Below are 27,847 nucleotides of genomic sequence, written 5' to 3' on the forward strand. Positions count from 1 at the left end.
GGTGACTTTGGGCAAGTCACTTCACTTCTCTGGGCCTCGGTGACCTCAGCTGTCAAATGGGGATGAAGACTGGGAGCCCCACGTGGGGCAACCTGATCACCTTGTATCACCTCAGTGCTTAGAACAGTGCTTAGCAAATAGTAAGTGCTTAGCAAATACCACCATTATTATTATTATTAGAACAGTGCTTAGTACATAGGAAGCGCTTAAGAAATGTCATTATTATTATTGAATGAGAGAGTGAATGAATGAGTGAATGAATGAGCGAATGAGTAAGTGAACGAATGAATGAGTGAGTGGGGGAATGAATGAGTGAACGAATGAATGAGTGAATGAATGAGTGAGGGAATGAATGAGTGAATGAGTGGAGTGAATGAATGAGTGAGTGAATGAATGAGTGAATGAATGAGTGAGTGGAGTGAGCGAATGAAAGAATGAATGAGTGAGTGAATGAATGAGTGAACGAATGAATGAGTGAGTGAATGAATGAATGAGTGAATGAATGAGTGAGTGAGTGGAGTGAGCGAATGAAAGAATGAATGAGTGAGTGAATGAATAAGTGAACGAATGAGTGGGTGAATGAATGAGCGAATGAAAAAATGACCGAATGAATGATTGAGTGAACGAATGAATGAGTGAACGAATGAAAGAGTGAACGAATGAATGAGTGAGTGAATGAATGAGTGAACGAATGAATGAATGAGTGAACGAATGAGTGAGTGAGTGGAGTGAGCGAATGAAAGAATGACCGAATGAATGCTTGAGTGAGTGAATGAATGAGTGAACGAATAAATAAATGAGTGAATGAATGAGTGAGTGGAGTGAGCGAATGAAAGAATGACCGAAAGAATGACTGAGTGAGTGGAGTGAATGAATGAGTGAACGAGTGACTGAGTGAGTGAGCGAGTGACGGAACGGGCTGGAGGCGCGGCTCTCGGCGTTGCGCGGCTCGGCCACAGGAGGGCGGCAGAGGCCTGGGGCCGAGCGGGGCGGTGGCCGGGCTCTCGGGGCCCCCGGGGCCAGTTGTTGCCCCCGGAGCTGGGCCGTTCGCCCGGGAGCGGGGGTGGGGGGTGGGGGGCGGGCGCCGGCCAAAACCCCGCCGGGGGCCGAGCCCTCCGATGGCGGGGGACGTGTCCCTGCTCGCAGCCGGGCCGGGCCGGGCCGCGCCGGGCCGGGCCCCGTTCCAACCCCCAGGTGCCCGGCTTCCAGGGAGCTCCGACCGAAGACTGCCACGTGGCCGGGCCCAAAGTGGGGAAAACCAACCCAAACCCCAGCCGAAAGGGACTTTCCTGCAGTCCGGGCCCCCCGGCTCGCTTCTCCCCGGAAGGAGGGAGAAGCCCAGCGCTGCCAGGTAGCTGGGCCCAACCTTGGGGATCCCGACGGCAGGGGGATTGCTGCCGTGACCCCGACCGGTCCCGGCCCGGCTCGCCCGAGCCCCTCCCCAAGGGCGCCCCGACCCCCCGAGGGCAGCCGGACACCTGGGGTCCCGATGGGGGGGGGGGGGGAAGGGGAGACCCCCTCCTTTCCTCTCCCCCTTTCCCCCCACCCCGGCCCCCTCCTCTGCCCTGCCCCACGCAGCCCCCGGGGTCATTGGGTGGGTGCCAGGCTGGGCATATGCGTGTACACAGGGTGTGCATATGCGTGCACGCAGGGTGGGAGCGGAGTGTGGTTCCGAGGCATATTTTGGAACCTCTTCAAAGCCCTGCCGAGAGCTCACCTCCTCCCGGAGGCCTTCCCGGGCTGAGCCGGCCCCCCCCCTTTTCGTCTGCTCCCCCTCCCCTCAACACTGTGCTCATTTGTATAGATTGTTCATTTTGTTAATGAGGTGTATTTCTCCTTCTTCCTATTTATCCTGATGATGTCTTGTTTTGGTTTTGTTCTGTTTCGCTTTGCTGTCTGTCCCCCCAGCTTAGACTGTGAGCCCGTTATTGGACAGGGATGGTCTCTATCTGTTGCCGAATTGTCTATTCCAAGCGCTTAGTACAGTGTTCTGCACATAGTAAATGATCAATAAATACTATTGAATGAATGAATGAGTGGGGGGCGAAGGAGAAGGGAGGGAGGGAGGAGGGTTTGCGCATGCGACCTGCTGCCCTGGGGGTGGGGGTGAGGGTGGGGCTCCAACCGCGGCCTGACGCTCCACTAAACCCTTTTTTAAAAGCATTTCTGCATTCATTCATTCAATCGTATGTATGGAGCGCTCACCGTGTGTCAAGCACCGTACTAAGCGCTTGGGAGAGTCCAATAATAATAACGATGGCATTTGTTAAGCGCTTACTAGGTGCCAAGTCCCGTTCTAAGCACTGGGGGGGATACAAGGTCATCAGGTGGTCCCACGTGGGGCTCGCAGTCTTCATCCCCATTTTTACAGATGAGGGGACTGAGGCCCAGAGAAGTGAAGTGACTTGCCCAAGGTCACACAGCTGACAAGTGGCGGAGCTGGGATTAGAACCCATGATCTCAGACTCCCAACCCCGGGCTCTTGCCACTGAGCCACGCTGCTTGTCCAAATCAACACACTCCCTGCCCACGACGGGCTCAAATTTTAAGCCCTAACTATGTGCCAGGTTCTGTTCTAAGCTTTGGAGTAGATAAATAAATATGATGTTTGTTAGGTGATGACTATGTGCCAGGCAGTGTACTAAGCGCTGGGGTGGATACAAGCAAATGGGGCTGGACACTGTCCCACTGGAAACTCCCGCTCTTAATCCTCGTTTTAAAGATGAGGTAACTGCGGCACAGAGAAGTGACTTGCCCAAAGTCACATAGCAGACAAGTAGTAGAGCCGGGACTAGAACCCGAGTCCTCCAGACTCCCAGGCCTGGGCTCTATCCACTAGGCCACCTCCTTTTCTCCCAAATGTGGCCACTGGATCATGGCCCATCCGGAAGTTTGGAAGGAGCACGAGTTGCTCCAAAGATGAGAACCTGAAAGTCCCAGCCTCAGACCCGACTCCTGGTTGGCACTGTGGATCCACCGCAGGGGCAAAGACCCCCTCCACCCTCCTCATCCCTGGGCTCTGCCACATGTCTGCTCTGTGACTTTGAGCAAGTCACCTAACTTCTCTGGGCCTCAGTTCCCTCATCTGTAAAATGGGGATAAGAGTGTGAGTCGCATTTGGGACAGGGATTGTGTCCAACTTGATTAACTTGTTTCTACCTCAGTGATTAGAGAAGGAGCATGGCTCAGTGGAAAGAACCTGGGCTTGGGAGTCAGAGGTCATGGGTTCTAATCCCGGCCCTGCCGCTTGTCAGCTGTGTGACTTTGGGCAAGTCACTTCACTTCTCTTAGCCTCAGTTACTTCATCTGTAAAATTGGAATGAAGACTGTAAGCCCCACGTGTGACAACCTGATCACCTTGTATCCCCCCAGGGCTTAGAACAGTGCAAAGCATTTGTTAAACGCCATCATTATTACTATTAGAACAGTGCTCGGCACATGGTAAGTGCTTAATAAGCACCATTATTCTTATTAATGTTATTAATAATAACAATAAATACCATTGATTAATTGATTGATGGAGTGAGGAGCAGGGGGAAAGACAGAGGGAGGAAGAGAAAAAGGCAGAGAGAAGAAGGGTGCCTCAGAAAGACCAGGGCTAAGTTCACTTCCCTTGAGGAACCGCCTTCTTCTTAGCTTGAATCCCCACCCAGAACCCCAGGACACACCCACCCACAAACTTGCAAGAAGGATGCAATGGTTTATTAATACTGTAACTACAATCTCAGCAGGAATGCTCAGGCCTTCACTCTCATGCCCCAGCAAAATGCCAACAAGATAAGCCAGTCCCAATTATCTCCTGGCAATGAAGCAAGAGTTCTCCTCCAAACTCTGGGCGGTTTCTCTGCCCTGGACCTGGAAGGTCTCTGGATGGGTCCGGCCCAGGCTGCAGGTCGTTCCTCTGGGGGTGCAACTCCCAGCCTCAGGTTCTCTCAGTCAATCTCTCCTCTCCTCCAACCGGAGCTAGGGCCTGAAAACTTGAGCCTGCTCTTGGAGGCCAGTAGGTCAGTCATATTTATTGAGCGCATACTGTGTGCAGAGCACTGAGCTAAGCACGGGGGAGAGTACAATGTAGCCATAAACTGACACATTCCCTGCCCACAGGGAGAGAAAGAGGGGCAGGAAGAGAGATGGAAGAGAGAGAGAGAGTACAGTCCTTTTGCTTTCCCGGACAAAAGCATCTCTTTGGCTTGGCTGGGTTGGGATGGGCTCAATCCCTCTCTGCCATCAGGTCCTTCTCCCTCCTCTCCAATACCTCCCCCGAAGTCCCTTCAATTCTGCCAATGCCTAGCCAGAAAGAGGTGGCCAGGAAAAGCAGTGGGGAGGGGTTACGCCACTGGCATTAAAGAGGCCAGATATGGTCCTATAGACCCATGCCCGGGGTAGTGGGTCTGGGGCCTGGTCTGACCTGAATTGACCCATTCTAGGTCCCCCACAACAGCCATATTGGACCAGAATTAACTCCGGGCTGAACCAGAAGCAGGGTTGCGGGGGGGCCCCTTCTGCATATGTGCAGTTGCCCCCTGGGGCTTCTGGATTCTGTGGTCCCAGCACTTCAGAGGAGTATAAACACATTTCCCGGGAGCAACTTCCCAACATCCTATCATTTTCCCCTCAGCCACTGTGCAATGCTCCTTCTCTGGCCTGCAACCTCTGAAAAGGGGCATAAGCAGGACAATCTGAACCAGCCCCAACCAGGTCCCCAACCCACCTGACCCTCAGTCTTGGGTTTCTCAGGAGCCGGGGGCTGTCCAGAGCAGGGCCCCTTGGCTCAGCCTCCTCTAATAATAATAATAGCCATAATAACTGTGGTACTTGTTAAGTGCTTACGAGGTGCCAGGCACTGTACTCAGCACTGGAGTGGATACAAGAAAATTGGGTTGAACACAGCCCCTGTCCCATGTGGGGCTCACAGTCTGGAGCCCCATTTTACAGATGAGGTAACTGAGGCACAGAGAAGTGAAGCCACTTGCCCAAGGTCACACAGCAGACAAGTGGCAGAGCCAGCATTACAATCACAGCCTTCAGCATCCCAGGCCCATGCATCCACTCTACCGAACTGCTCAGCTCAGCCCCCAGAGCCCTGCCTTTTGTTTAGCTCCCAGCCAGGCTCAGGCTGAACGCCTGAGTGATCTTAATCGGTTGTTGACTTTGTTGACTTAATTCTTTGCATCTCCTCCGGGGCACGTGCTGTACCTCCCCCACTCACACGCCAGTTGGGTTCTGTCATTCTCCCCTCCAGGATCACTGGAATCAGATAAATCGGAGGCCTCTAACCTCTTGCTGACATGACAAGTTGAGGAGCTGATGCCTTTGAACCGTCCCAGCTGGCCAGGGACTCAGGGTCACCTGGGGTCCAGCACCTCAGAGAAAGGATACTTTGCCCTCAATGCCAAATCCACTGATCTTTTGGAAAGAGCGGTAGCTCAATCGCTCAAGACTGGGGAATGTGGGAGCCGGGACAGAGAACACGGGGTTGGAACCAGACAAGCTGGGCGCAAAAGTCTGAAAATGGGGTGGTCGCTTTGAAGCTAGGACAGGTAGCCCCCTTTGCCCCGGGGTACAGGAACCAACCTGGGGAACCAGACTTTTAGGTAACTGCAGGGTGGGGGAATGTGTCAGTTTATTGTTATACTGCACTCTCTCAAGCTCTTAGTACAGTACTCTGCACACAGTAAATGCTAATTATTTAGGATTGATAATAATAATAATAATGTTGGTATTTGTTAAGCGCTTACTGTGTGCAGAGCACTGTTCTAAGCGCTGGGGTAGATACAGGGTCATCGGGTTGTCTTCATCTCCCCTTTCACAGATGAGGTAACTGAGGCACAGAGAGGTGAAGTGACTTGCCCAAAGTCACACAGCTGACAAGTAGCAGAGCCGGGATTCGAACTCATGACCTCTGACTCCCAAGCCGGGGCTCTTTCCACTGAGCCACGCTGCTTCTCATTGATTGAATGAATGGGGGCAGAATTGGGGGGCAAGGCAGTTTAATAATAATAATAATGTTGGTATTTGTTAAGCGCTTACTATGTGCCGAGCACTGTTCTAAGCGCTGGGGTAGACACAGGGGAATCAGGTTGTCCCACGTGGGGCTCACAGTCTTCATCCCCATTTACAGATGAGGTAACTGAGGCACCGAGAAGTTAAGTGACTTGCCCAAAGTCACACAGCTGACAAGTGGCCGAGCTGGGATTCGAACCCATGACCTCTGACTCCAAAGCCCGTGCTCTTTCCACCAAGCCACGCTGCTTCACAGCCACGCTGTTTATTGATAGGCATTGCCTTCCCTGAGCTCCGCCTCCTCCGTTCAGTCGATCAATATGTTAATTATCAAGTGCTTACCGTGTGCAGCACACTGCAACAAGCTCTTCAAACTGAGCCTCCGTAACATCTTTATTTTCCTCCCAAGTTCACAAAGGGTGGTTACCAGAAATTTTTAACCAATGTTCACTTCCTGAATGACAAGCATTTCTTAAACCCAACCGCAAAACAGTAACACAGATGGGGAGGGAGGAGGGGGAGTAATGACCATAACAGGAAGGGGCAAATGAGGAAAAAGGAAGTGGGGTTTCGGTGTGGGGGCGAGAATGAATCTGGCAAGCACACACACGGCCGGTGTACCCAGCACCGATTTGCATTTCACCAACCGTGACCGTTCAGTTGACTGTCACCTGGTGTCGTCTCCCAGGGGAGACGCTGAGAGGGCTGCAGGGGTCAAGTCCTGCACACCAAGGTTTAATCTTGGGGGTTCCATTCTCAGGCAGCTCTGCCCTTGTCACAGCCTCCACCCAGCCCCCCGCAACCCTCACCCCCAATTCCCCATAGCACTAGACCCAAAGGTCATTACTGACTGTTCCATATGAACTCCTTCCTCTTTCCACCCTGCCCCCAGAGTCGCAGCTGGAACTGTCCATTTGGGGAAATAGTTTCTTCCTTTGTCTCTTTTTGACTGGGAAGCAGGCATCGCGGAAAGAATCCATCGATCAGTGAGTGGTAGGCACTAAACCTCTACGTGTGTGATAATAATTATGGTATTTGTTAAGCGCTTCCTATGTGCCAGGCAGTACTGTACTCAGTGCTGGGAAGCACCGTGGCCTAGTGGAAAGAGCAGGGGCCTGGGAGTCAGAGGACCTGGGTTCGAATAGAGTCGAACCTGCTCAACTGTATATATTTTCATTACCCTATTTATTTTGTTAATGAGATGTACATCACCTTGATTATTTATTTGCTATTGTTTTAATGAGATGTTCATCCCCTTGATTCTATTTATTGCTATTGTTTTTGTCTGTCTGTCTCCCCCGATTAGACTTGTAAGCCCGTCAAAGGGCAGGGACTGTCTCTATCTGTTACCGATTTGTACACTCCAAGCGCTTAGTACAGTGCTCTGAACATAGTAAGTGCTCAATAAATACGATTGAATGAATGAATGAATCATGGCCCCGCCTCTTAACTGCTGTGGGACCGCGGGCAAGTCACTTCACTCTCCTGTGCCTCAGTTCCCTCATCTGAAAAATGGGGATTCAATACCTGTGCTTCCGCCTCCTTAGAATGTGAGCCTCATGTGGGACTTGATTATCTTGCATCTGCCCCAGTGTTTGTACAGTGTTTAGTACAGTGTTTGGCATAGAGTAAGCACTTAGCAAATACCACACATTATTATTCTAAGATCTTTGATCTGTGGACTCATGCTATCTGATGATTCCAGAGGTGTATATGTAAGCTCTGCCCCATAAAGTTGGGCAACCCACTGGGAGGCGGTAGCATTTCAGGTCCTGCGTGGAGCACGATTGATTACCCGAGAAACCAGCAATCAGTGAGTAAGAAACATTTTAAAATATGTTTTCTGTGTCTGGGAGAAAGTAGCGCCGCCACTGTTGTTCTGTGGTCCCCTTGGCTCTTAGCCCAAAACTAGCTTTGGCCCATTGTACTTTGGTTCCTGGCCTGGGCCGCCCCACCTCACAGGCCGAGTCCATGCCAAGATCTGTCTCGTGCCACATTCCAGTGACACTCTGACTGGAAGAATCAATAACTGCAGAGTGTATCTCCTGGATTTATGGGACTTACAATTTCGGGAAAAATTTGGTTGGAATTGCTCTGTGTTTCATAATTTGATGTGGTCAGCTTGGCCTTAAAAGTGACACTAAGCCGCTCAGGCCAGAGAATAGGCTGCAGGAACCTCAGGGTCACCCCAGAGGTGGAAAGTGCCCTGCACTGACCCAGAATGGATCAATCAGTGGTATTTCTTGAGCTCCTACTTAGTGCCTAAATGCCTTACTAAGTGCAATGCACAATAAATACTATTACTGTTTTCACCACAACAGTGGCAATTCACACATTCCCTACCTTCAGTGGGGAGTCAAATAATAATTTGCGGATAGCAAAAGGAGGAAGAAGAACAAGTCTGTAGCAGGAAGTCGTACAAATACATCAGTGTGACATCCTTGAATCCGTAATCGAAAGTGCAGGGAAATATATCAGTGAATAAGATGAGTAGGTGCATGAGGACCGAGGTTAGGAATTAAATATCAGAGGGCTAAGGGTGGATGTCAGGTTGAGGTAATTGCGGTATTATGGCATAATCAGGGTAAATAAGAAGTTTGTAGGAGATAGGTTTAGATGGGGGAAAACTGTGACCTGATGTATTTGTATGCGGGGGGGAGCCTAGATTGGGGGAACAGCACGAGGAAGGGATCAGCGGTGGAAATGTCAAGAACGAGGTACAGCTAGAACGTGACGTAGGGAGGAACGAAGAGTGCAAGTTAGGGAGAAGTGAACGAAGCAGAGAGCTGATATCTAAGATGGAGATGGCTGGTAGACAGCCTTGAGGCCAGTGGAAAGGGGCTTCTATTTGACATGGAGAGAGACGGGTGGCCGTTAGATTTTTTGAGGAATAGAAAATGAGTCCCTAGAACTGCTTCAATAATAACAATAATAGTAATAATTGTTGTCTTTGTAAGTGCTTACTTTGTACCAGGCAATGTACTAAGCACTGGGGTGGATACAAGCAAATGGGGTTAGACACAGTCCCTGTCCCACGTGGGGCTCACAGTCTCAATCCCCATTTTACAGATGAAGTAACTGAGGCCCAGAGAAGTGAAATGACTTGCCCAAGGTCACCCAGCAGACAAGTGGCTGAGCCAGGACTAGAACCCATTACCTTCTGACTTCCAGGCCCATGCTCTATCCACTACACCATGCTCCTTCTGAAATTACCTCAGCAGCAACATCAAGAGGCAGAAGGCAAGGAGATCAGAAGGCTGCTACGATAGTCGATTTGGGATATGACAAAAACTTGGACCAGGATGCTTGCTTTTTGAGTGGAGAGAAAAGGGGCAGATCCAGGATATGTTACACAGGAAGAATCAGCAAGATTTAGCAGCTGATTGAATGTGAAGTCTGACAGATTGTGGGGAGTCAAGGATGGCACCAAGATGGTGGGCTTTTGGAACAGGAAGGATGGTGGGGTGATCAGAAGAGATGGGAAAATGAGGAGGAGGATTGGGCTATGAAGCAGCATGGCCTAGTGGAAAGAACACGGGCCTGAGAGTCAGAGATCATGGGTTCTAATGCCACCTCTTCCACAGACTACTGTGTGACCTTGGGAGAGTCACTTAACTTCTCTGGGCCTCTGTTACCTCATCTGTAAAATGGGCATCAAGACTGAGACCCCCAGGAGGGATATGAACTGTGTCCAACCTGATTATCGTGGGCAGGGATTGTCTCTATTGCTGAATCGTACTTTCCAAGAACTTAGCACAGTACTCTGCACACAGTAAGCACTCAAGAAATACAATTGGATGAATGAATGAATGAATGAATGAATGAATTATCTTGTATCTTCCCCAGTGCTTAGAGGAATGCTTGGCACATAGCATTTAACAAATACCACCATTATTATTATTATTATTATGAAGGGGAGATGAGTTTGGAAATGTTGAGTTTGAGGTGTTTGTGGAGCATTCACATGGTGAAGTCTTGGAGGAAGAAGGAGATATGGGATTGCAAATTAGTACAGTACCTGGCACATAGTAAGCGCTTAACGAATGCCACAGTTATCATCATAATTATTATTATTGTTATATTGTGAAGCGGCACGGCTCAGTGGAAAGAGCATGGGCTTTGGAGTAAGAGGTCATGGGTTCTAATTCCGGCTCCGCCACCTGTCACCTGTGTGACTTTGGGCAAGTCACTTCACTTCTCGGTGCCTCTGATTCCTCATCTGTAAAATGGAGATTAAGAGTGTGAGCCTCACGTGGGACAACCTGATTACCCTGTATCTACCCCAGTACTTAGAACAGTGCTCGGCACATAGTAAGCGCTTAACAAATACCAACATTATTATTATTATTATCCATTGCCTCCCTACCTCTGCAGGCATCATTTATGCCTCTGTTCAGCCAATCAATCAATCAGTCAACCAGTGGTATTTATCAAGTGCTTACCGTGTGCAGCACACTGTAGTAAGCTTTTCGAACTAAGCCTCTATAACATCTTCTTTTCTCTCCCAAGCTCACAAAGAGCGGTTACAAGAAACTTTTAACCAATGTGCACTTCCTGAATGACATACTTTTCTTAAACCCAACCGCAAAACAGTAGCACAGTTGGGGAGGGAGGAGGGGCAGTAATGACCATAACAGGAAAGGGCACAAGGGGAAAAAGGAAGTGGGGTTTCGGTGTTGGGGTGCCAGTGAATCTGGGCAATGTATGTGGTGGTATGATGCTCCCGGGGCCATGTGGCATTTGCAAACCGTGTCCATTGCGTTGGCTTTTACCCGCTGTCATCTCTGAGGTGAGACGCTGAGGGGGCTGCAGAGACCAAGTCCTGCTTACCGAGCTTTATCGTGGGGGTTTCATCCCCTGGCAGCTCTCACCTTGTCACCGCCGCCCCACAACCCCACGCCTACCAATTCCCCATAGCACTAGATCCAAAGATCATTGCTGACTGTCCCATCTGACGTCCTTCCTCTTTCCACCCTTCCCCCAGAGTCACAGCTGGAACTGGTCATTTGGGGAAATACGTGCCTCCCTTTGTCTCTTTTTGACTGGGAAGCTGGAGCAGGCACCACAGGAAGAATCCATCGATCAACCAGTGGTCCGCACTGTGTAGATCTCTGACCTATGGACTCTGATGCCATCTGACGATACCAGAGGGGTATCTGTAAGCTTTGCCCCATAAAGTTGGGCAACCCACTGGGAGGCGGTAGCATTTCAGGTTTCGCGTGGAGCACAATAACAACTGGAGAAACCAGAAATCAGTGAGTAAGAAACATTTTACGATACCTTTTTGTGTCTGGGGGAAAGTAGCACTGCCACCAATGTTCTGCCGTCCCCTTGGCTCTCGGCCCAAAACTAGCTTTGGCCCTTTGGCCCTTTGGTTTCTGGCCTGGGCCACCCCATCTGGCAGGCTGACCTGAGTCCATGCAGAGATCTGTCCCGTGCCAGTTTCCAGTGACTCTCTGACCGGCAGAATCAGTAACCGCCAGTGTAACTCCTGGAATTATAAGCCTTGTGATGTGGGGGGGAGATCTGGTTGAAATTGCACTGTGTTTTGTATTTTGAAGTGGTCAGCTTGGCCTTAAGAGTGACACTGAGCCACTCAGGGCTGGTGTCCCAGAGAATAGGCTTCAAGAACCTCAGGGTGACCCCGGAAGTGGGCAGTGATCTGGGTTGACCTGGGTTTGATCAATCATTCAATCAAACAGCGGTATTTCTGGAGCTTCTACTTAATGCCCGGGCACCATTCTAAGTGCTTGGCACAATAAATGCTATCGCTTCTACCACAACAATGGCAATTCAGACGCTTCCTACCTTCAAAGGGGAGACGAATAATAATTTGCAGATTGCAAAAGGAGAAGGAAGAATAAATCTGTAGCAGGAAGTAGTACAAACATATCAGGGTGACATCCTTGAATTCATGATTGAGTGTGCAAATAAATGTGGGCAAGGAAAGCATCTACCAGTTTTATTCTGTTAAACTCTTCCAAGTGCTTAGTACAGTGTTTTGCACACAGTAAGTGCCCAATAAATACCAGTGATTGATTGAGAAGTACGTGCATGAGGACCGGGGATAGAAATTAAACACAAAAGGGCTAAGGGTGGATACTGGGTTGATATAATTGTGGTATTGTGGTGGTTTAATCAGGGAAAATAGGAAGTTTGTAGGAGATGGGTTTTAGATGGGGGAGAACTGTGGTCTGGTGTATTTGTGTGATAGGAGGGAGTCCCAGAGGGGGGAAGCGTCATGAGCAAGAGAGCAGGGGTGGAAACGTTGAGAGCAAGGTATAGCTTGAAGGCGATGTAGGGAGGAACAAAGAGTGCAAGCTAGAGAGAAGTGAGCGAAGCAGAGAGCTGATATGTAAGATGGAGACGGCTGGTAGACAGCCTTGAGGCCAGTGGAAAGGAGCTTCTACTTGATGTGGGGAGAGACGGATAACCATTAGGTTTTTTTTGAGGACTAGAAAGATGAATCCCAAGAGCTGCTTCCAGAAATTCTCTGCGCGGCAATGTCAAGAGATAGAAGGCAAGAAGACTAGAAGGCTACCTGGGATATAATGAAAGCTTGGACCAGGATGGTAGCTGTTTGAGTGGAGAGAAAGGGGCAGTTCAAGGACATATTATGAAGGAATAGCTAGAAGCAACATAACCTAATGAGTTGAGAACGAACCTGGGAATCAAAAGGACCTGGGTTCTAATCGCGGCTCCTCCACTTGACTGTTTTGTGACCTTGGGCAAGTCACTTAACTTCTCTGTGCCTCAGTTACCTCATCTGTAAAATGGGGATTAAGACTGTGAGCCTTACGTGGAACCTGATTAACTCATTCCTACCCCAACACTTAGTACAGTGCCTGCCACATAATAAGTGCTTAATAAATACCATAAATTAAAAAAAAGGAATTGGCAAGATTTAGCAGTCGATCAAATGTGAAGTCTGACAGATTGTAGGGAGTCAAGGATGGCACCAAGCTGGTGGGCTTTTGGAGCAGGGAGGATGGTGGGGTGATCAGAAGAGATAGAAAAATGAGGAAAAGGTTTAGATTATGGAAGGGAGATGAGAAGTTCTGTTTTGGACATAATGAGTTTGAGGTCTCTGTGGAACAATTATGAGATGATGTCTTGGAAGAAGGAGGAGATGTGGGATTGTAAATTTGGTAAGAGATGGGGACTGGTGAGGTAGAGCGCTGAGCTCCCAAGAAAAAAAAGTGTAGAGTGAGAAGGATGGGAGACCAAGCACATAGCTCTGTGGGACATCCTCAGTTAAGGGACGAGAGGTGGAAGAAGAGCTGGCTCAGTGGAAAGAGCACGGGCTTTGGAGTCAGGGCTCATGAGTTCGAATCCCAGCTCTGCCACTTGCCGGCTGTGTGACTGTGGGCAAGTCACTTAACTTCTCTGTGCCTCAGTTCCCTCATCTGTAAAATGGGGATTAAGACTGTGAGCCCCACGTGGGACAACCTGATTCCCCTATGTCTACCCCAGCGCTTAGAACAGTGCTCGGCACATAGTAAGCGCTTAACAAATACCAACATTATTATTAAGAGCCAGCCAAGGGCAATGCAAAGGAGCAGTCAGAGAGCTAGGAAGAGAAGCAGCCGAGTATCTTCAGCCAAACCAAGGATGGATAGATTTTTCTAGGCTAAGGGATTTGTCAGTAGTGTCAAAGGCACTGGGAGGCCAAGGGGGATAAGGATGGTGTAGACCCCGGAGGCCAAGGGGGATAAGGATGGTGTAGACCCCATTTAACTTTGCTAGGAGAAGGTCATTGGTGACCCTTGGAGAGTGCCGTCTCAGTGGAATGGGAGGCTAAATCAGATTGTATGGGTCATCAGGAGATTTGGAGAGGTGGAAGCGATGGCAGAGGTCTCTATTGCCCATTTAAGGGGTCTAGTCAGTAACAGGAGCCAAGAGATGGGGCAATAGCTAGAGGGAGTTGTGGGATCTAGAGAGACTTCTTTAAAAATAGGGGAGACTTGAACCTGTTTGAAGACAGGGAGGAAGGAGCCGTCTGAGAGTGAGACATTGAAGGAAGTGGTAAGGAAGGGGGAGATTAGGAACAACTGTTTTCAAGTGGTATGAGGGGATAGTAAGTCAGTCAGTCAATCACATTTATTGAGGGCTTACTGTGTGCACAGCACAGTACTAAGCCCTTGGGAGAGTACAATATAACCATATGTCAGTCACATCCCCGGCCACACGAGCTAACAATCTAGAGGAGGAGACAGACATCAATATAAACAAATTACAAATATGTAATTTTATTTTATGGCGGGGGAGAGGGGATATATCCAGTGCACTGGCCGGGAATTGAACCCGAGCCTCCCGCGAGGCAGGCAAAAATTCTACCTCTGAGCCACCAATGCTATTAGAAAGATGCACAGCTACAGTTAAAGGGGGTAGTTTTAGAGAGCAGATGGGACCAGGGGTGTGAGCTGGAGGATAGCACCAGCTCCCCTCCCACCTCCCCACCATTCAAAGCCTTATTGAAGGCACATCTCCTTCAAGAGGCCTTCCCTGACTAAGCCCTCCTTTCCTCTTCTCCCTCTCCCTTCTGCATTACCCTGACTTGCTACCTTCATTCATCCCCCCCTCCCAGCCTCAAAGCACTTGCCACAGATCTATAATTTATTTATTTATATTAATGTCTGTCTCCCCCTCTGGACTGTAAGTTCGCAGTGGGCAGGGAATGTGTCTGTTATAATGTTATACTCTCCCAAGTGCTTAGTACAGTGATCTGCACACAGTAAGTGCTCAATAAATGCAGTTGACTGACTGAGGGTAGCAGATGAAGAGGGTTATTATGTAAGATGGGAGGTGTTGGTTGAGAGCCTTGAGGCTGACCAGAAGGAACATTTGCTTGATGTGGAGAGAAATAGTGAGCCTTTGGGGGATTTGAAGAGAAGGGGATGTGAGATGAGCGTTCACCTCCTCCAGGAGGCCTTCCCAAACTGAGCCCTCCCTTTCCCTCCTCCTCCCCTCCTCATTCCCCCTTCTCCCGCCCTCTGCTCTTCCCCCTTCCACACCCCACAGCACTGTGCATATTTGTATATTATTTAGTACTCTGTTTTGTTAATGATGTGTATATATCTATGATTCTATTTATCTTGATGATATTTTCGCCAGACTACTTGTTTTGTTCTGTTTTGTTTTGTTGTCTGTCTCCCCACTTTAGACTGTGAGCCCGTTGTTGGGCAGGGATTGTCTCTATCTGTTGCCGAGTTGTACATTCCAAGTGCTTAGTGCAGTGCTCTGCACACAGTAAGCGCTCAATATATATGATCGAATGAATGAATGAGGAGGGATGCTTCTCAGTCGGCGATCAGCACATGATATAAACTGGAACAGGGAGAGACTGATGGCTCACCTCCTCCAAGAGGCCTTCCCAGACTAAGCCCCTCTTTTCCTCAGCTCCCCCTCCCTTCTGCGCCACCTTGACTCACTCTCTTTGCTCTTTCCCCCCTCTCCCCACAGCACAGCACTTATTCATTCATTCAGTTGTATTTATTGAGCGCTTACTATGTGTAGAGCACTGTACTAAGCACTTGGAATGTACAATTTGGCAACAGATAGAGACAGTCCGGGCCCAATAACTTATGTATGTATATACAGAACAGTGCTCTGCACATAGTAAGCGCTTAACAAATACCAACATCATCATATATCTATAATTCTATTTATATTGATGCCTGTTTACTTGTTTTGATGTCTGCCTTCCCCCTTCAAAACTATAAGTCCGGTGTGGGCAGGAATTGTCTCTCTTTATTGCTGAATTGTACTTTCCAAACGCTTAGTACAGTGCTCTGCGCACACAGTAAGCGCTCAATAATTACGATTGAATGAATGAATGAAAGAATGACTAGTCCAGCGACGACATGACAAAAGTTTGATCCAGGATGGTAGGAGTCTGGGGTGGAGAGGAATAGGAGGATGCAGGTAATGTTATTGAGAAAAACCAACAAGATGATAATAATAATAATTACAATAATAGTACTTGTTAAGTGCATACTGTGTGTCAACTTTTCTAAGCGCTGGAGTAGATACTGGCTAATCAAGTTGGACCCAGTCCCTGTCCCACATAGGGGTCCCAGTCTTAATCCCCATTTTACAGATGAGATAAAACTGAGGCACAGAGAAATTAAGTGACTTACCCAAGGCCACACAGCAGACAAGTGATGGATTCGGGATTAGACTCGGGTCCTTCTGACTCCCAGGTCCGTGCCCTAGCCACTAGACCATTATAATAATTATGGTATCTGTTAAGCGCTTACTATGTGCCAAGCACTGTTCGAAGCACTGGGGTAGATACAAGGTAATCAGGATTTAGAGTAGTTTGAAGGTGAGAGATGAAAGGTAGTAAGGGGTCGAGGACGACACCCGGGATGTGGGTGTCCAGCACACGGGCAGAGGTGGAAAAGTTTGGAGGAGGAGAGGGTTTAGGAGGGAAGAGGAACAGTTCAGTTTGGGGCGTGTTAAATCTGAGGAGCCTGTGGGACGTCCAAGCGAAGATGGCTTGGAGACAAGAAGTGGAAGATTGTAGGTTAGGAAAGAGGTCGGGACCAGAGAGGGAGAGCCAAGAGTTGTGTCCTCAGAGAGGTCAGAGAGCCAAAGCCGCTGAGCTCACAGGGAGTGGGTGTAGAGTGACATGACTAGGAGATGCAGAACAGACTACAGTTGGGGGCTGGGAGGCGGAAGAGCAGCCAGCGAATGACACTGAAGAGGAACAGTCAAAGAGGTAGGAGGAGAACCAGGTTATTACCGAGTCAGCACTACCCCAGCCTTTAATAGTGTTATTTTAATGTCTGTCTCTCCCTCTAGGCTGGAAACTCCTTGTGGGCAGGGATCATGTCTGCCTACTCTCTTGTAGGCCCCTGAGAGTTTAGTGTAGAGCGGTCAGACCACAGTAAGCGCTCACTAAATACCACCCTTTGAGGGGGATGAGTGCTCCATAATATCAAAGGTCAGAGGGGATAAGAATAGAATCGAGTCTATAGGCTCCACTCCAGTGGCACAGCTGTGTTTTCTTCTGCCCTTGCTATTTAGCGAGATTTACTGGGCAGCTCAGAAATTGAAGCAGGGTCCTTTTTCTGTGTCTGCTTGACAATGACTGATTTACTGGCTGATTTTTCTCATCTTATTGGAAACTGCTTTTTCCCCTGCCCCGAATCGGCTCAGAAGTCCCTCCCTGCTGCAGGGAGTTGAGATGCAGAGACTTTCAAGAGGTTTCGTTTTGCTTCCCCTCTCTTCTATCCCATCTCCCTCTTTCTTCCCAGGCCGGATCCCCTGTTTGAATCTCTGCTTCTGATCTCTCCACCTGTTCTCCCTTTAAAAACAGCCGGTTTGCATATCTTAGGGCGGGATGAAAGTGGCAGTGAAAACCGTTTCTGTTTAACACAATCCTGTGCTCCTAATTGGACCATCAGGATGGAGAGAGGTAATCAGTAATTATTATAAAGCCCTTTCAGAAAGATAATGTTAAGTAATGAGTAACTCAGACTCACAGAGGTAGTATATGGGGGAGATCTGGGTGGATTCCAGGCAAGCCATGATTGGATAGCTCCTGGGAGCAGGGTCCCTAACCCTGGCCCCCCCTGGATTGGGGAGGTTGGTTAGGGCTCCAATGCCTTTCAAGGGCTCCAGTGCCCTCCTCCTCCCATCCCCACCCCCCAGTGTAACTAGGAAATGAGGCTGGGTGGAGATTGCAAGAAACCTGAAGGAAAGGCTCTGCTACTCTTGCCGGTGGCATTATCTCCTCCAGGAAGCCTTTCCTTCCTGCTCACCCCACCCTATTCTGCATTTCCTATTCCTTTTTTTGTGGTATTTGTTTAATGCTTACAGTGGGTCAAGCTCAGTTCCAAGAAGTGGGGAAGATATAAGTTAATCAGCCTGGATAGAGTCCCACCCTACATGGGGCTCACTCACAGTCAAGTAGGAGGGAGAACAGGTATTGAGGAAACTGGGGCACAGAGCTGGTAATTGGCACAAGGTAACACAGCAGGCAAGTGGAGGGGGCGTTGAACCCAGGTCTTCTGGCTCCCAGACCTGGGCTTTATAATAATGTTGGTATTTGTTAAGCGCTTACTGTGTGCAGAGCACTGTTCTAAGCGCTGGGGTAGATACAGGGTAATCAGGTTGTCCCACGTGAGGCTCACAGTTAATCCCCATTTTACAGATGAGGTAACTGAGGCCCAGAGAAGCGAAGTGACTTGCCCACAGTCACACAGCTAACAAGTGGCAGAGCCGGCAGTCGAACCCATGACCTCTGACTCCGAAGCCCAGGTTCTTTCCACTGAGCCACGCTGCTTCCCGGCTTTATCCACTCGGCCTCGCTGCTTCCCTACTTGTGACTGCTCGGAGCACTTGGGTGCTCCCCTGCCTGACCTAAAAGCCTTTATACATGTTCATTCATTCATTCAATCATATTTATTGAGCACCTACTGTGTGCAAAACCCTGTACTGAGCACTTGGGAGAGTACAATAGAGCAACAAACAGACACATTCCCTGCCTACAACAAACTCTAGAGGGGGAGACGTTAATTAATTAATTAATTGTTTCATTCATTCATTCAGTCGTATTTATTGAGCGCTTACTATGTGCAGAGCACTCTACTAAGAGTTTGGGAAAGTACAATGCAGCTATAAAGAGAGACAATCCCTGCCCACAACGAGCTTGCAGTCTAAAGGAGGGACAGACATCAATACAAGTAAACAGACATCAATATAAATAAATAAAATTACAGATATATGTATGTATCAGCTGTGTGACTTTGGGCAAGTCACTTAACTTTGCTTGGCACATTGTAAGCGCTTAACAAATACCATCATTATTATTATTGTTATTATTAACTTCTCTGTACCTCAGTTACCTCATCTGTAAAATGGGGATTAAGACTGTGAGCCCCACGTGGGACAACCTGATTACCTTGTATCTACCCCTGTGCTTAGAATAGTGCTTGGCACATAGTAAACGATTAACAAATACCATCATTATTATTACTATTATAAGTGCTGTGGGGCGGGAGCAAAGGGAGTGAGTCAGGTTGATGCGGAAGGGAGTGGGAGATGAGGAAAAGTAGGGATAAGTAAATAAATAAATTGCGGCTATATACATATGTGCTGTGGGTTGGGAGGGAGGATGAATGAAGGGAGCAAGTCAGGGTGATGCAGAAGGGAGTGGGTAAAGAGGAGAAGAAGGCTTTGTCAGGAAAGACTTCTTGAAGATATGCCTTTGATAAGGCCTTGAAGTGAGGGAGAGCAATTATTTGTCTGATAGGAGGGAGGGCCAGAGGTAGGATGTGGGCAAGAGGTCGGTGGGCAGATAGAGGAGATCGAAGTACAACGAAAAGCTTAGCATTAGAGGAACGAAGTATTTGGGCTGGGTTGTAGTAGGAGAGTAGGGAGGTGAGGTAGGAGGGGGCAAGGTGACTAAGCGCTGTAAAGCCAAAGGTGAGGAGTTTTTGTTGATAGGTCTTCTTACAGTCTGTTGCTTCCCCTGTCTGTAATTTATTGTCTGTCTCCCCCTCTAGATTGTCAGCTCCTTGCAGGCAGGGATCATATTCTTCAAATGCTATCCTACTCTCCCAAGTGGTTTATTTAGTGCACTGTACACAGCCAGAGCTCAATAAGTGTCATTGGTTGACTGAACCCACCTGTCTCCATCCTCTAGTCTCAAGCCCCAGGGGCCTGGGACCTGGACAGTCTCTTCCCAATTCTGCTGTTCCTCTTTTCACACTGTTGCTCTGCTCAGAGATCACAGAGGCTGACCACAGACCTCCTTCCCTAACGGAGATCTGGGGGTGCCTCCCTCCCACCACGTTCTGTACCGACGGTGGGTTCCTACCGCTCTGAGCTGAATTTTTAGGGTTTTAACCAATTTAACTTAATTCCTAGCCAGAAATGTTTATTTTGGGGTAAGTATGCTCACTGCTCAAATAGGCATGTTCATTTACAAATTCAAACAGGTTCTGCCACGGTGAACTGGGGCAAATGTGAACTGAATTGCTCGATTCAGGAGGCAGCAGGAATCTGGGGATTGAATTTGGGCCCAATCTGTTTTTCAGACAGAAAATGGAGGATGTGGAGGTGGGGACTGAGGGTCAGAGAAGGCGCAACCATGGCTCCTCCCTGGACAGTGGCATGGAGAACCAGGATCTGGAGCTGACGGTAACGTCCCTGTCCCTCGGGGGATTCTGGGCACCAATCCCCACCAGTGCTGACTCTGCCTGTGTTTGTAGGAGAAAGACAGGGGCATCGAGGAAAGCCTTTGGACTGGCGAGAGAAAGGACGGCCTTGATGATGGGGCCAGATCTTCCTCTGAATCGAGGTAAATCCTTGTGGGCAGGGTTCTTGTGAGAACACTCCCTCCATTCATAGAATTCAGGGCACCAGCTGCTTCACCACCTGTTTGTCTAGAGGGTTGATTGAGGGCCAGAGCCCTGCTCCAAGAAAAGGGAACCTCAGTCTGAGTTGCTCACACTCCTTTAGTAGGAGGAGCTTGGGTGGCGATAGGCGCTGGACTGGACAACCTAACCTCTTGACCTCACTTGAAATCTCCCTAGGAACTCACAGGTCACCTCAAGGGTGAAGAGCTTCTGCCAGGCCCATGGCCAACTTATCCGGTGGATCCTCGTGGGCCTGGGGTGTGCAGGTGAGACCCCCGAGTAGACCCTCTGGGGAGGTCAGAGACAGGAAGGCTCATTGAGATCCTGATTGACCCTGCCCCGGGGTCCGGGCTGTTCCCCACAGGCGATTCATATGGGCTCTTAGCTTTTTCCTTGCTGCCATTTCCACCGCTTTCCTCTCGGGTCATCACTGTCCCTCAGATCTCTGCCTGGGTCCTCTCTCCAAGCATCGTCCTTCCAGAGAGCACATCGTCCTTCCAGAGAGCACCGGTGGTTCATCTCCTTCGCCCCGAGTCACCCTGAGGTTTTCTCCTGCCTGTTCTGGGCTTCTCCCACCTCCAGACTCCCCTATTCCAGGGGGACGAAGAAGACCAGCACCCTCTGGGATCTGTGTCTCCTGTCCCTGACACATGAGAAGCAGCGTGGCTCAGTGGAAAGAGCACGGGCTTTGGAGTCAGAGGTCATGAGTTCGAATCCCAGCTCTGCCACTTATCAGCTCTTTGACTGTGGGCAAGTCACTCAACTTCTCTGTGCCTCAGTTACCTCATCTGTAAAATGGTGATTAAGACTGTGAGCCCCACATGGGACAACCTGATTCCCCTGTGTCTGCTCCGGCGCTTAGAACAGTGCTCTGCACATAGTTAGCACTTAATAAATACCAACATTATTATTATTATCAGCAAGACCCAGACAGTGCCGCCAATCAATCACTGGTATTTACTGAGCACTTACTGTATGCAGAGCCCCGTAATAAGCTCTTGGGAGAATACAGTACAATGGATTTGGTAGACTTGTTCTCTACCCACAAGGACCTTACAGTCTACGACCTCCCTTCCTAAATTCCGGGAAGCTACCATTATGCAAGCCTCACATGCAGAGAACTGTGTTTAGCAGTTCTCTGGGGCGACCACCCTTCTATATGAGCTTTAATGGGAAGCTCTATCCCCATTCTTAGCAATTGTTATTCACAGTATTTACTGAGTCTGTGCCTGGGAAAATCCAGTAGAATTAAAAAGATGCCATCCCAGACCTTGAGGAGCTCTCACTATCTAATGGGGAGACCAGGAGGCTTTCTCCAACCTGCCAGTACCATCTGTGAACTATTCCTCTCCCCTTTAACTTTTTATTCTTTTAAATGGTATCTGTTAAGCGCTTACTATGTGCCAGAGACTCTATTAAACACGGGGGTAGATAAAAGATTGTCAGGTTGGACATAGTCTCTGTTCCTCATGGGGCTCAGCACAGTGGGTAGGGCACAGACCTTCAAGTCAGAAGGCCATAGGTTCGAATCCCTGCTCTGCCACCTGTCTGCTGTGTGACCTTGGGTAAGTCACTTCACTCCAGCATGTAGTATACTGCCTGGCACATAGTAAATGCTTAACAGATGCCGTAATTTTTATTCTCCGAGCCTCAGTTACCTCATCAGCAAAATGGGGATTAAGACTGAGCCCCACATGGGACAGGGACTATGTCCAATTTGATTTGCCTGTATCCACCCCAGTGCTTAGTACAGTGCCTGGAACATAGTAAGTGCTTAATGAATACCAATATTATTAATAATAATAATTCTCATTTTATATATGAGGTAAATGAGGCACAGAAAAGTGAAGTGACTAGCTAAAAGTCACACAGCCATCAAGTGGCGGAGCCACCGTTAGAACCCAGGTCCTTCTGACTCCCAGGCCTGTGCTCTATCCACTAGGCCATGCTGCTTGTCGTGACCTCATCTGTCTGTACAAACCGAAGGGGGCGATTTGTGTGTCTGCCCTGGGCTGGGGGCTACACGAGGGCAGGGACCACATCTGACCCATCACCACATCCAGACAGTCCTCTTAGTGGAAAGTGAGTGACCGAAAGGTTATGTGAGTTCAATTTTCAGTTCTTCAAAATAAGGTTCCTGTACCAAATGAGTGTATATATATTACCCAATATATATCCTGTTGCATAAAGACCTATAGAAAGAAAGGCTACACAATCATCCTTATGTCACCTACCATGAGGATGGCCAAGTGGAGGAGTCGTAAAGGCAGCGGATGCACTAGATTAGGCAAAGTTTCTACGAAGTACAGTGTAAAGAAATCGTGTGATCCCTCTAGGATAAAAATCAGAAATACTAAAGCAAAAAATGGGAGTACTAATCCCTTCACATCGCTTTCCTCCTCAAATACCTGCTCACATTACACTGAAGCTCATGATACTGTACCCTGCTCATATTAAATTATAGTTCATGATACTGGACCCTGCTCATATTAAACTAAAGTTCATGATTTACTTACTTGACCTCAAGGCTCTTCCTTTGAAGCAGCATGACCTGGAGGAAAGAGCACGGGCCTGGAAGTCAGAAGGACCTGGGTTCTAATCTCCGCTCCGCTGCGTGACCTCGGGCATGTCACTTAATTTCTCTGAGCCTCAGTTACCTCATCTGTAACGTGGGGATTAAGACTTTGAGCCCCATGTGGGACAGAAACTGTGTCCAATCTGGTTAGCTTGCGTCTACCCTAGCGCTTAGAACAATGCTTGACAAATAGTAAATGCCTAACAAATACCATCATTACTATTATTCCCAACTGGCTCCTTTCCACCTAGATGTGCTCTCCCCCACAGCTCTCTCCTCTCTTCAAATGATTAAGCCTTCTCACTGACTCCTGTGCTCTGTTCTCCTACCTCTGACCTGCTCCGCATGTTCTCCTACCTGGAAAGCCCTTCCACTCAGCAGTGCCAGCCTCATTCTTCCCCTCCTCTCAAGCCTATGAAGAACCCACTTCCAGAAGCCTTCCCCAGTTGGTTAGTCTCATTACTACCCCATGGACTCCTCTCATACAGCAGTCGCAGCACCGTGATACCAATTTCTCCCTCCCAGGTTCAGACCCAGTCAGCGCTTCCCTTTTCAAACTCTGAGAATGTGGCTCTCCACTGAAAGCTCGTTGTGAGCTGGGAATGTGTCTGTTTATTGTTGTCTTTTACTCTCCCAAGCACTTGGTAGAGTGCTTTGTACACAGTAAGCACTCAAAAAATACCATCAAACGGATGAGCAATGTTAGCCACTGGGCAGGCTGCACAAGCGGACAGCTGGGTTTAGCCGACCTCCAGAAGGACCAGTCTTTTCTGAATGAACTGTGACAGGGCTCCGGTTTCACCTACTCCCCTCACCTTTTGGAACCTCCCTCTGTCCTGTGGGCCCAGGGCCAGGGCCCAGGGTTCTATAAGCGGCCGATCTTTGTGAGCTATCGGCATCTTCCTGATTCCTTAAAAGACCTGAATGAATCTGAAACCTCCCGTTTGAGTATCTCGGGCCCAACTGACTGTACACACTCCAAATGTTCCCTGTTATTTCAGAATCCCTTCTTAGTGTTTCCAGATTTTCTCGTTGTTTATTTCATCATATCTGGAGTCCATGTTACCCTTGGTCTCATTGACGAGGTGGTGGGGAGAGGGGGAAGGGGAAGGGTGGAGAGCCGAGACCCTCAGGCCGGGATTCCCCTTGACTCCCTTGCCTACCCAGTAATGGCCCTGCCAGGGGCTTGGCGATGGGGAGAGAGAGTAGGCCTGGGCAGGGACTGTATCTGTTGTCCTGTCGCTTGGAGTCAGGGAAGCAGCGTGGTCTAATGGATAGAGCATGGGGCTGGAAATCAGAAGAACCTGGGTTCTAATCCCGGCTCTGCCACTCATCTGCTGTGTGCAAGTCACTTCACTTCCCTGGGCCTCAGTTGCCTCCTCTGTAAAATGGGGAATAAGACTATGAGCCCCATATGACCCAAACCTGATGATTACTTTGTATCTACCCTAGCGCTTAGATCAATGCTTGGCAAATAATAAGCACTTAACAAATGCCATAAAAAAAGATCTTGGTTTGGTCTTGCTTGTTCCCTTTCTCTCCTGCAGGTTATGCTGCCTACCTCCTGGCGGCCTGCATCCTGGACTTCCGGAGAGCCCTGGCCTTGTTCATCATCACCTGTGTTGTCCTCTTCTTCCTGGGCTACGATTGGTTTCAAAAGTGTTTTGGGAATAGGATGAAGGGGTGCATGAAGCCCTTTGGAAATTCCCGCCTGAAGCGCTGGCTGAAATGGTGAGTGGGAGCAGAGCCCCTGTGGACCCTACTGCCCCTCTGCCCCAGATCCTCCCAGAGCTTCCCTTTCTCTCCTGCTTCTCTTCCCGGTGTTCCCCCTCAGTCTTCTCTGTAACAGTCACTGAGGGTGACACTTCTGGGACCCTTGAGGCTCTGGACTGCTGTGATTTGCTGTCTGCTCTTATGGTCTCCCTGATCAACAGAGAAGTGTGAAAGTGTGTGGGAGAGACAGCAGGGATGAAATGCAGACCTTTAGAGAAGCAGCCTGGCTTAATGGATAGAGCAGGGGCCTGAGAGTCAGAAGGATCTGCGTTCTAATGTCGGCTCCACCACCTGTCTGCTGTGTGACTTTGGACAAGTCACTTCACTTCTCTGGTCTACTTAGGCAAGTTACTAGTTTCTCTGTGTCTCAGTTAGCTCATCTGTAAAATGGGGATGAAGAGCGTGAGCCCCATGTGAGAAAGGGGCTCTTGTTCCCATCCCTTGGAGGACACACGGTCAAAGAATACAAGTGGAGAGAAGGGATGCAGATGCTTTTATTATTGGCAATGAATGGGCCTGAGAGCATGGGGAAGCAACTTTTATCTCCTGCCTGGTGGGCACAGAGCATGTTGGGAACAAAGGTGACACTCCTGTAATGGATTTTAATGCCCTTCCGTCAGAGTGCCATGATATCCACTTCGGGTCCGGCCAGCTTGCGAGTAAAATCTGTCATCCTCAGTGCTCTGTACACAGTGAGCCCTCAGTAAATACCATTGGCTGATTGATTGATTGATTGATTGATTGATTGACTGGGGATGATTGCTGCTGGAAGCAGGAGGAAGGGCATCCTCTTCTGTTGCTACAGATCCTGTCTCTTGCCAACCAAGTAGCGGTGGCTCCAGGGGTGGCCCAGAATGAGGCAGGGGTTGGGTTCACCTTCACTGGACCCTTGGGCTGGGAGCAAGAGGGGCCTCTGGTCCAGCTCCAGAGCCCAGAGAGGGTGAGAGGAACCTTCTTGACCGAAAGCTTTTGGGCAGGCAATGTGTCTGTTTATTGCTCTATCGTGCTGTCCCAAACGCTTAGTACAGTGCTCTGCACAAAGTAAGCACACAGTAAATGTGATTGAATGAATGAACGAACCCTCGGGTCACAGTACAACACAACAGAGTTGGTAGACACATTCCCGGCCCTCAAGGAGTTTGGAGTCATAGAGGGGCTGGAAGTGAATGAATGAATAAATGAATCAATCAGTCAGTGGTAAGCACTTAGTACAGTGCTTTGCACACAGGAAGTGCTCAATAAATATGATTGAATGAATGGTATTTACTGAGGGCTTACATTATGCAGAACACTGTACTAAGCCCTTGGGAAAAGACAGTACAACAGAGTTAGCAGACTCTTAGTTGCCTACCCATAATGAGTTTACGGTCTAGAGGGGGTTGACATTTTGGCTTCTCCTACTATGCTAATGTCTATCTCCCCCTCTAGACTGTAAATTCGTTGTGGGCAGGGAACGCATATGCTGATTCTATCATATTGTCCTCTCCCAAGTGCTTAGAGAAGCAGCGTAGTTTAGCGGGAAGAGCACGGGTTAGCAGTCAGAGAACATGGGTTTTAATCCAGGCTCTGCCACTTGTTGCCGTGTGACCTTGGGCAAGTTGCTTATCTTCTTTGTGCCTCAGTTCCTTCATCTGTAAAATGGGGATTAAGATGGGGAGCCCCAAGTGGGACAACCTGATTATCTTGTATCTAACCCAGCGCTTAGAACAGTGCTTGGTACATACTAAGCGCTTAACAAATACCATTATTATTATTACTAGTAATATAGTGCTCTGCCCATAGTAAGTGCTCAGTAAATACCATTGATTGATTGATTCGCTTCCAAATCCTTTGACTCCAAGCTCCTTGTGGGCAGGGAATGTTTCTACCAAGTCTGATATATTGTACTCTCCCAAGCACTTAGTACAGTACTCTGCACACAGTAAGTGCTCAATAAATACGAATGACTGAGTGACTCTTTTTGAATGCCCACTTGGTGTAGTGCACTGTACTAGGCACTTGGGAAGCACAGAATAAAGTAACACACACTCTGTCCATTAGGAGCTTAGATTCTAGCAGGGGAGACAAAAATCAAGGGTATTTATTGAGTGTTTACTGCGTGCAGAGCACTGTATAAAGTGCTTGTACTAAGGCAACCAAAAATTATTTACAGAGTGAATTGTCAAAATAAATAATTTAGGAGGTATGTCTAAAGTGAATGCTGAAGAGGATAAAAATAGGTTCATAAGTGCTAGAGGTGACTGAAAGGATGATGCAGCCCAGGGACCCGGGAGATTAATCGGGGAAGAGTTGGTAGGAGAACGTTGAAATATGGTGGCTATGTCATTCCTTCAGAATGCCCTCTTTGTCTGCGGTGAAAGTGGATGATGATGATGATTATGGTATTTAAGTGCTTACACTGTGCCAGAAACTGTACTAACCACTGGGGTGGATACAAGTAAATTGTGTTGGACACAGTCCCTGTCCCACATGGGGCTCACAGTCTTAATCCCCATTTTACAGCTGAGGGAACTGAGGCACAGAGAAGGTAAATGACTTGCCTAAACTCCCAGAGTAGACAAGTGGTGGAGCTGAGATTAGATCCCAGGTCCTTCTGACTCCCAGGCCTGTGCTCTATCCACCAGCCTACACTGCTTCTCCAAGGCCATCTTCACCCTTTGAAGGTGTGGTGTTGGCAGGTACAGGGCCATATGGCTTCTTTAAGTAAAATGGGATGTTCAGTTGAAAAGAAATACAATGTACATACTCCTGATAAATGAATCCATAAATGTGAGAGGCGACCGAAGAGTCAATTCCAGGGTGCCGATAATTTGATGGGAAAAGCTTGTTGGAGGAGATGGGAGGAGGTGATAGAATCAGTTGAGCTTGGAGTTGTCTGGCCCACTCGAATATGCATATATATACACATACATATACATATATATACTCATATTGTATATATATATACACAGGGACTATGTCCAACCCATTCATTCATTCATATTTATTGAGCACATACTGTGTGCAGAGCACTGTACTAAGTGCTTGGAAAGTGCAGTTAGGCAACAGATAGAGACAATCCCTTCCCAACAATGGGCTCACAGTCTAGAAGGGGGGAGGCAGACAACAAAATAAAACAAGTAGACAG

At 48.6% G+C, this 27,847-nt stretch overlaps 1 protein-coding gene across 3 annotated transcripts in view; it reads left to right on the top strand.

Moving 5' to 3' along the window:
- The first annotated feature begins 1,083 nt into the window (after nt 1-1,083).
- The window catches only part of LOC100091077 (sodium/nucleoside cotransporter 2-like), a 46,790-nt gene continuing 20,026 nt past the window's right edge, over nt 1,084-27,847 (top strand). Inside the window, exons 1-6 of one of the 3 annotated variants that reach the window (XM_029070683.2) lie at nt 1,271-1,351; nt 10,988-11,262; nt 20,052-20,154; nt 20,226-20,314; nt 20,550-20,638; nt 24,495-24,678. In XM_029070683.2, the coding sequence (XP_028926516.1) occupies nt 20,059-20,154; nt 20,226-20,314; nt 20,550-20,638; nt 24,495-24,678 (458 nt within the window). In that variant the 5' untranslated portion in view covers nt 1,271-1,351; nt 10,988-11,262; nt 20,052-20,058. Of the gene's footprint in view, nt 1,352-10,987; nt 11,263-20,051; nt 20,155-20,225; nt 20,315-20,549; nt 20,639-24,494; nt 24,679-27,847 lie in introns of all 3 variants that reach the window. The other 2 variants (XM_029070682.2, XM_029070681.2) reach the window with 2 other exon arrangements.

Source organism: Ornithorhynchus anatinus, chromosome 8 (assembly GCF_004115215.2).
Source record: "Ornithorhynchus anatinus isolate Pmale09 chromosome 8, mOrnAna1.pri.v4, whole genome shotgun sequence".
Taxonomy (NCBI): domain Eukaryota; kingdom Metazoa; phylum Chordata; class Mammalia; order Monotremata; family Ornithorhynchidae; genus Ornithorhynchus; species Ornithorhynchus anatinus.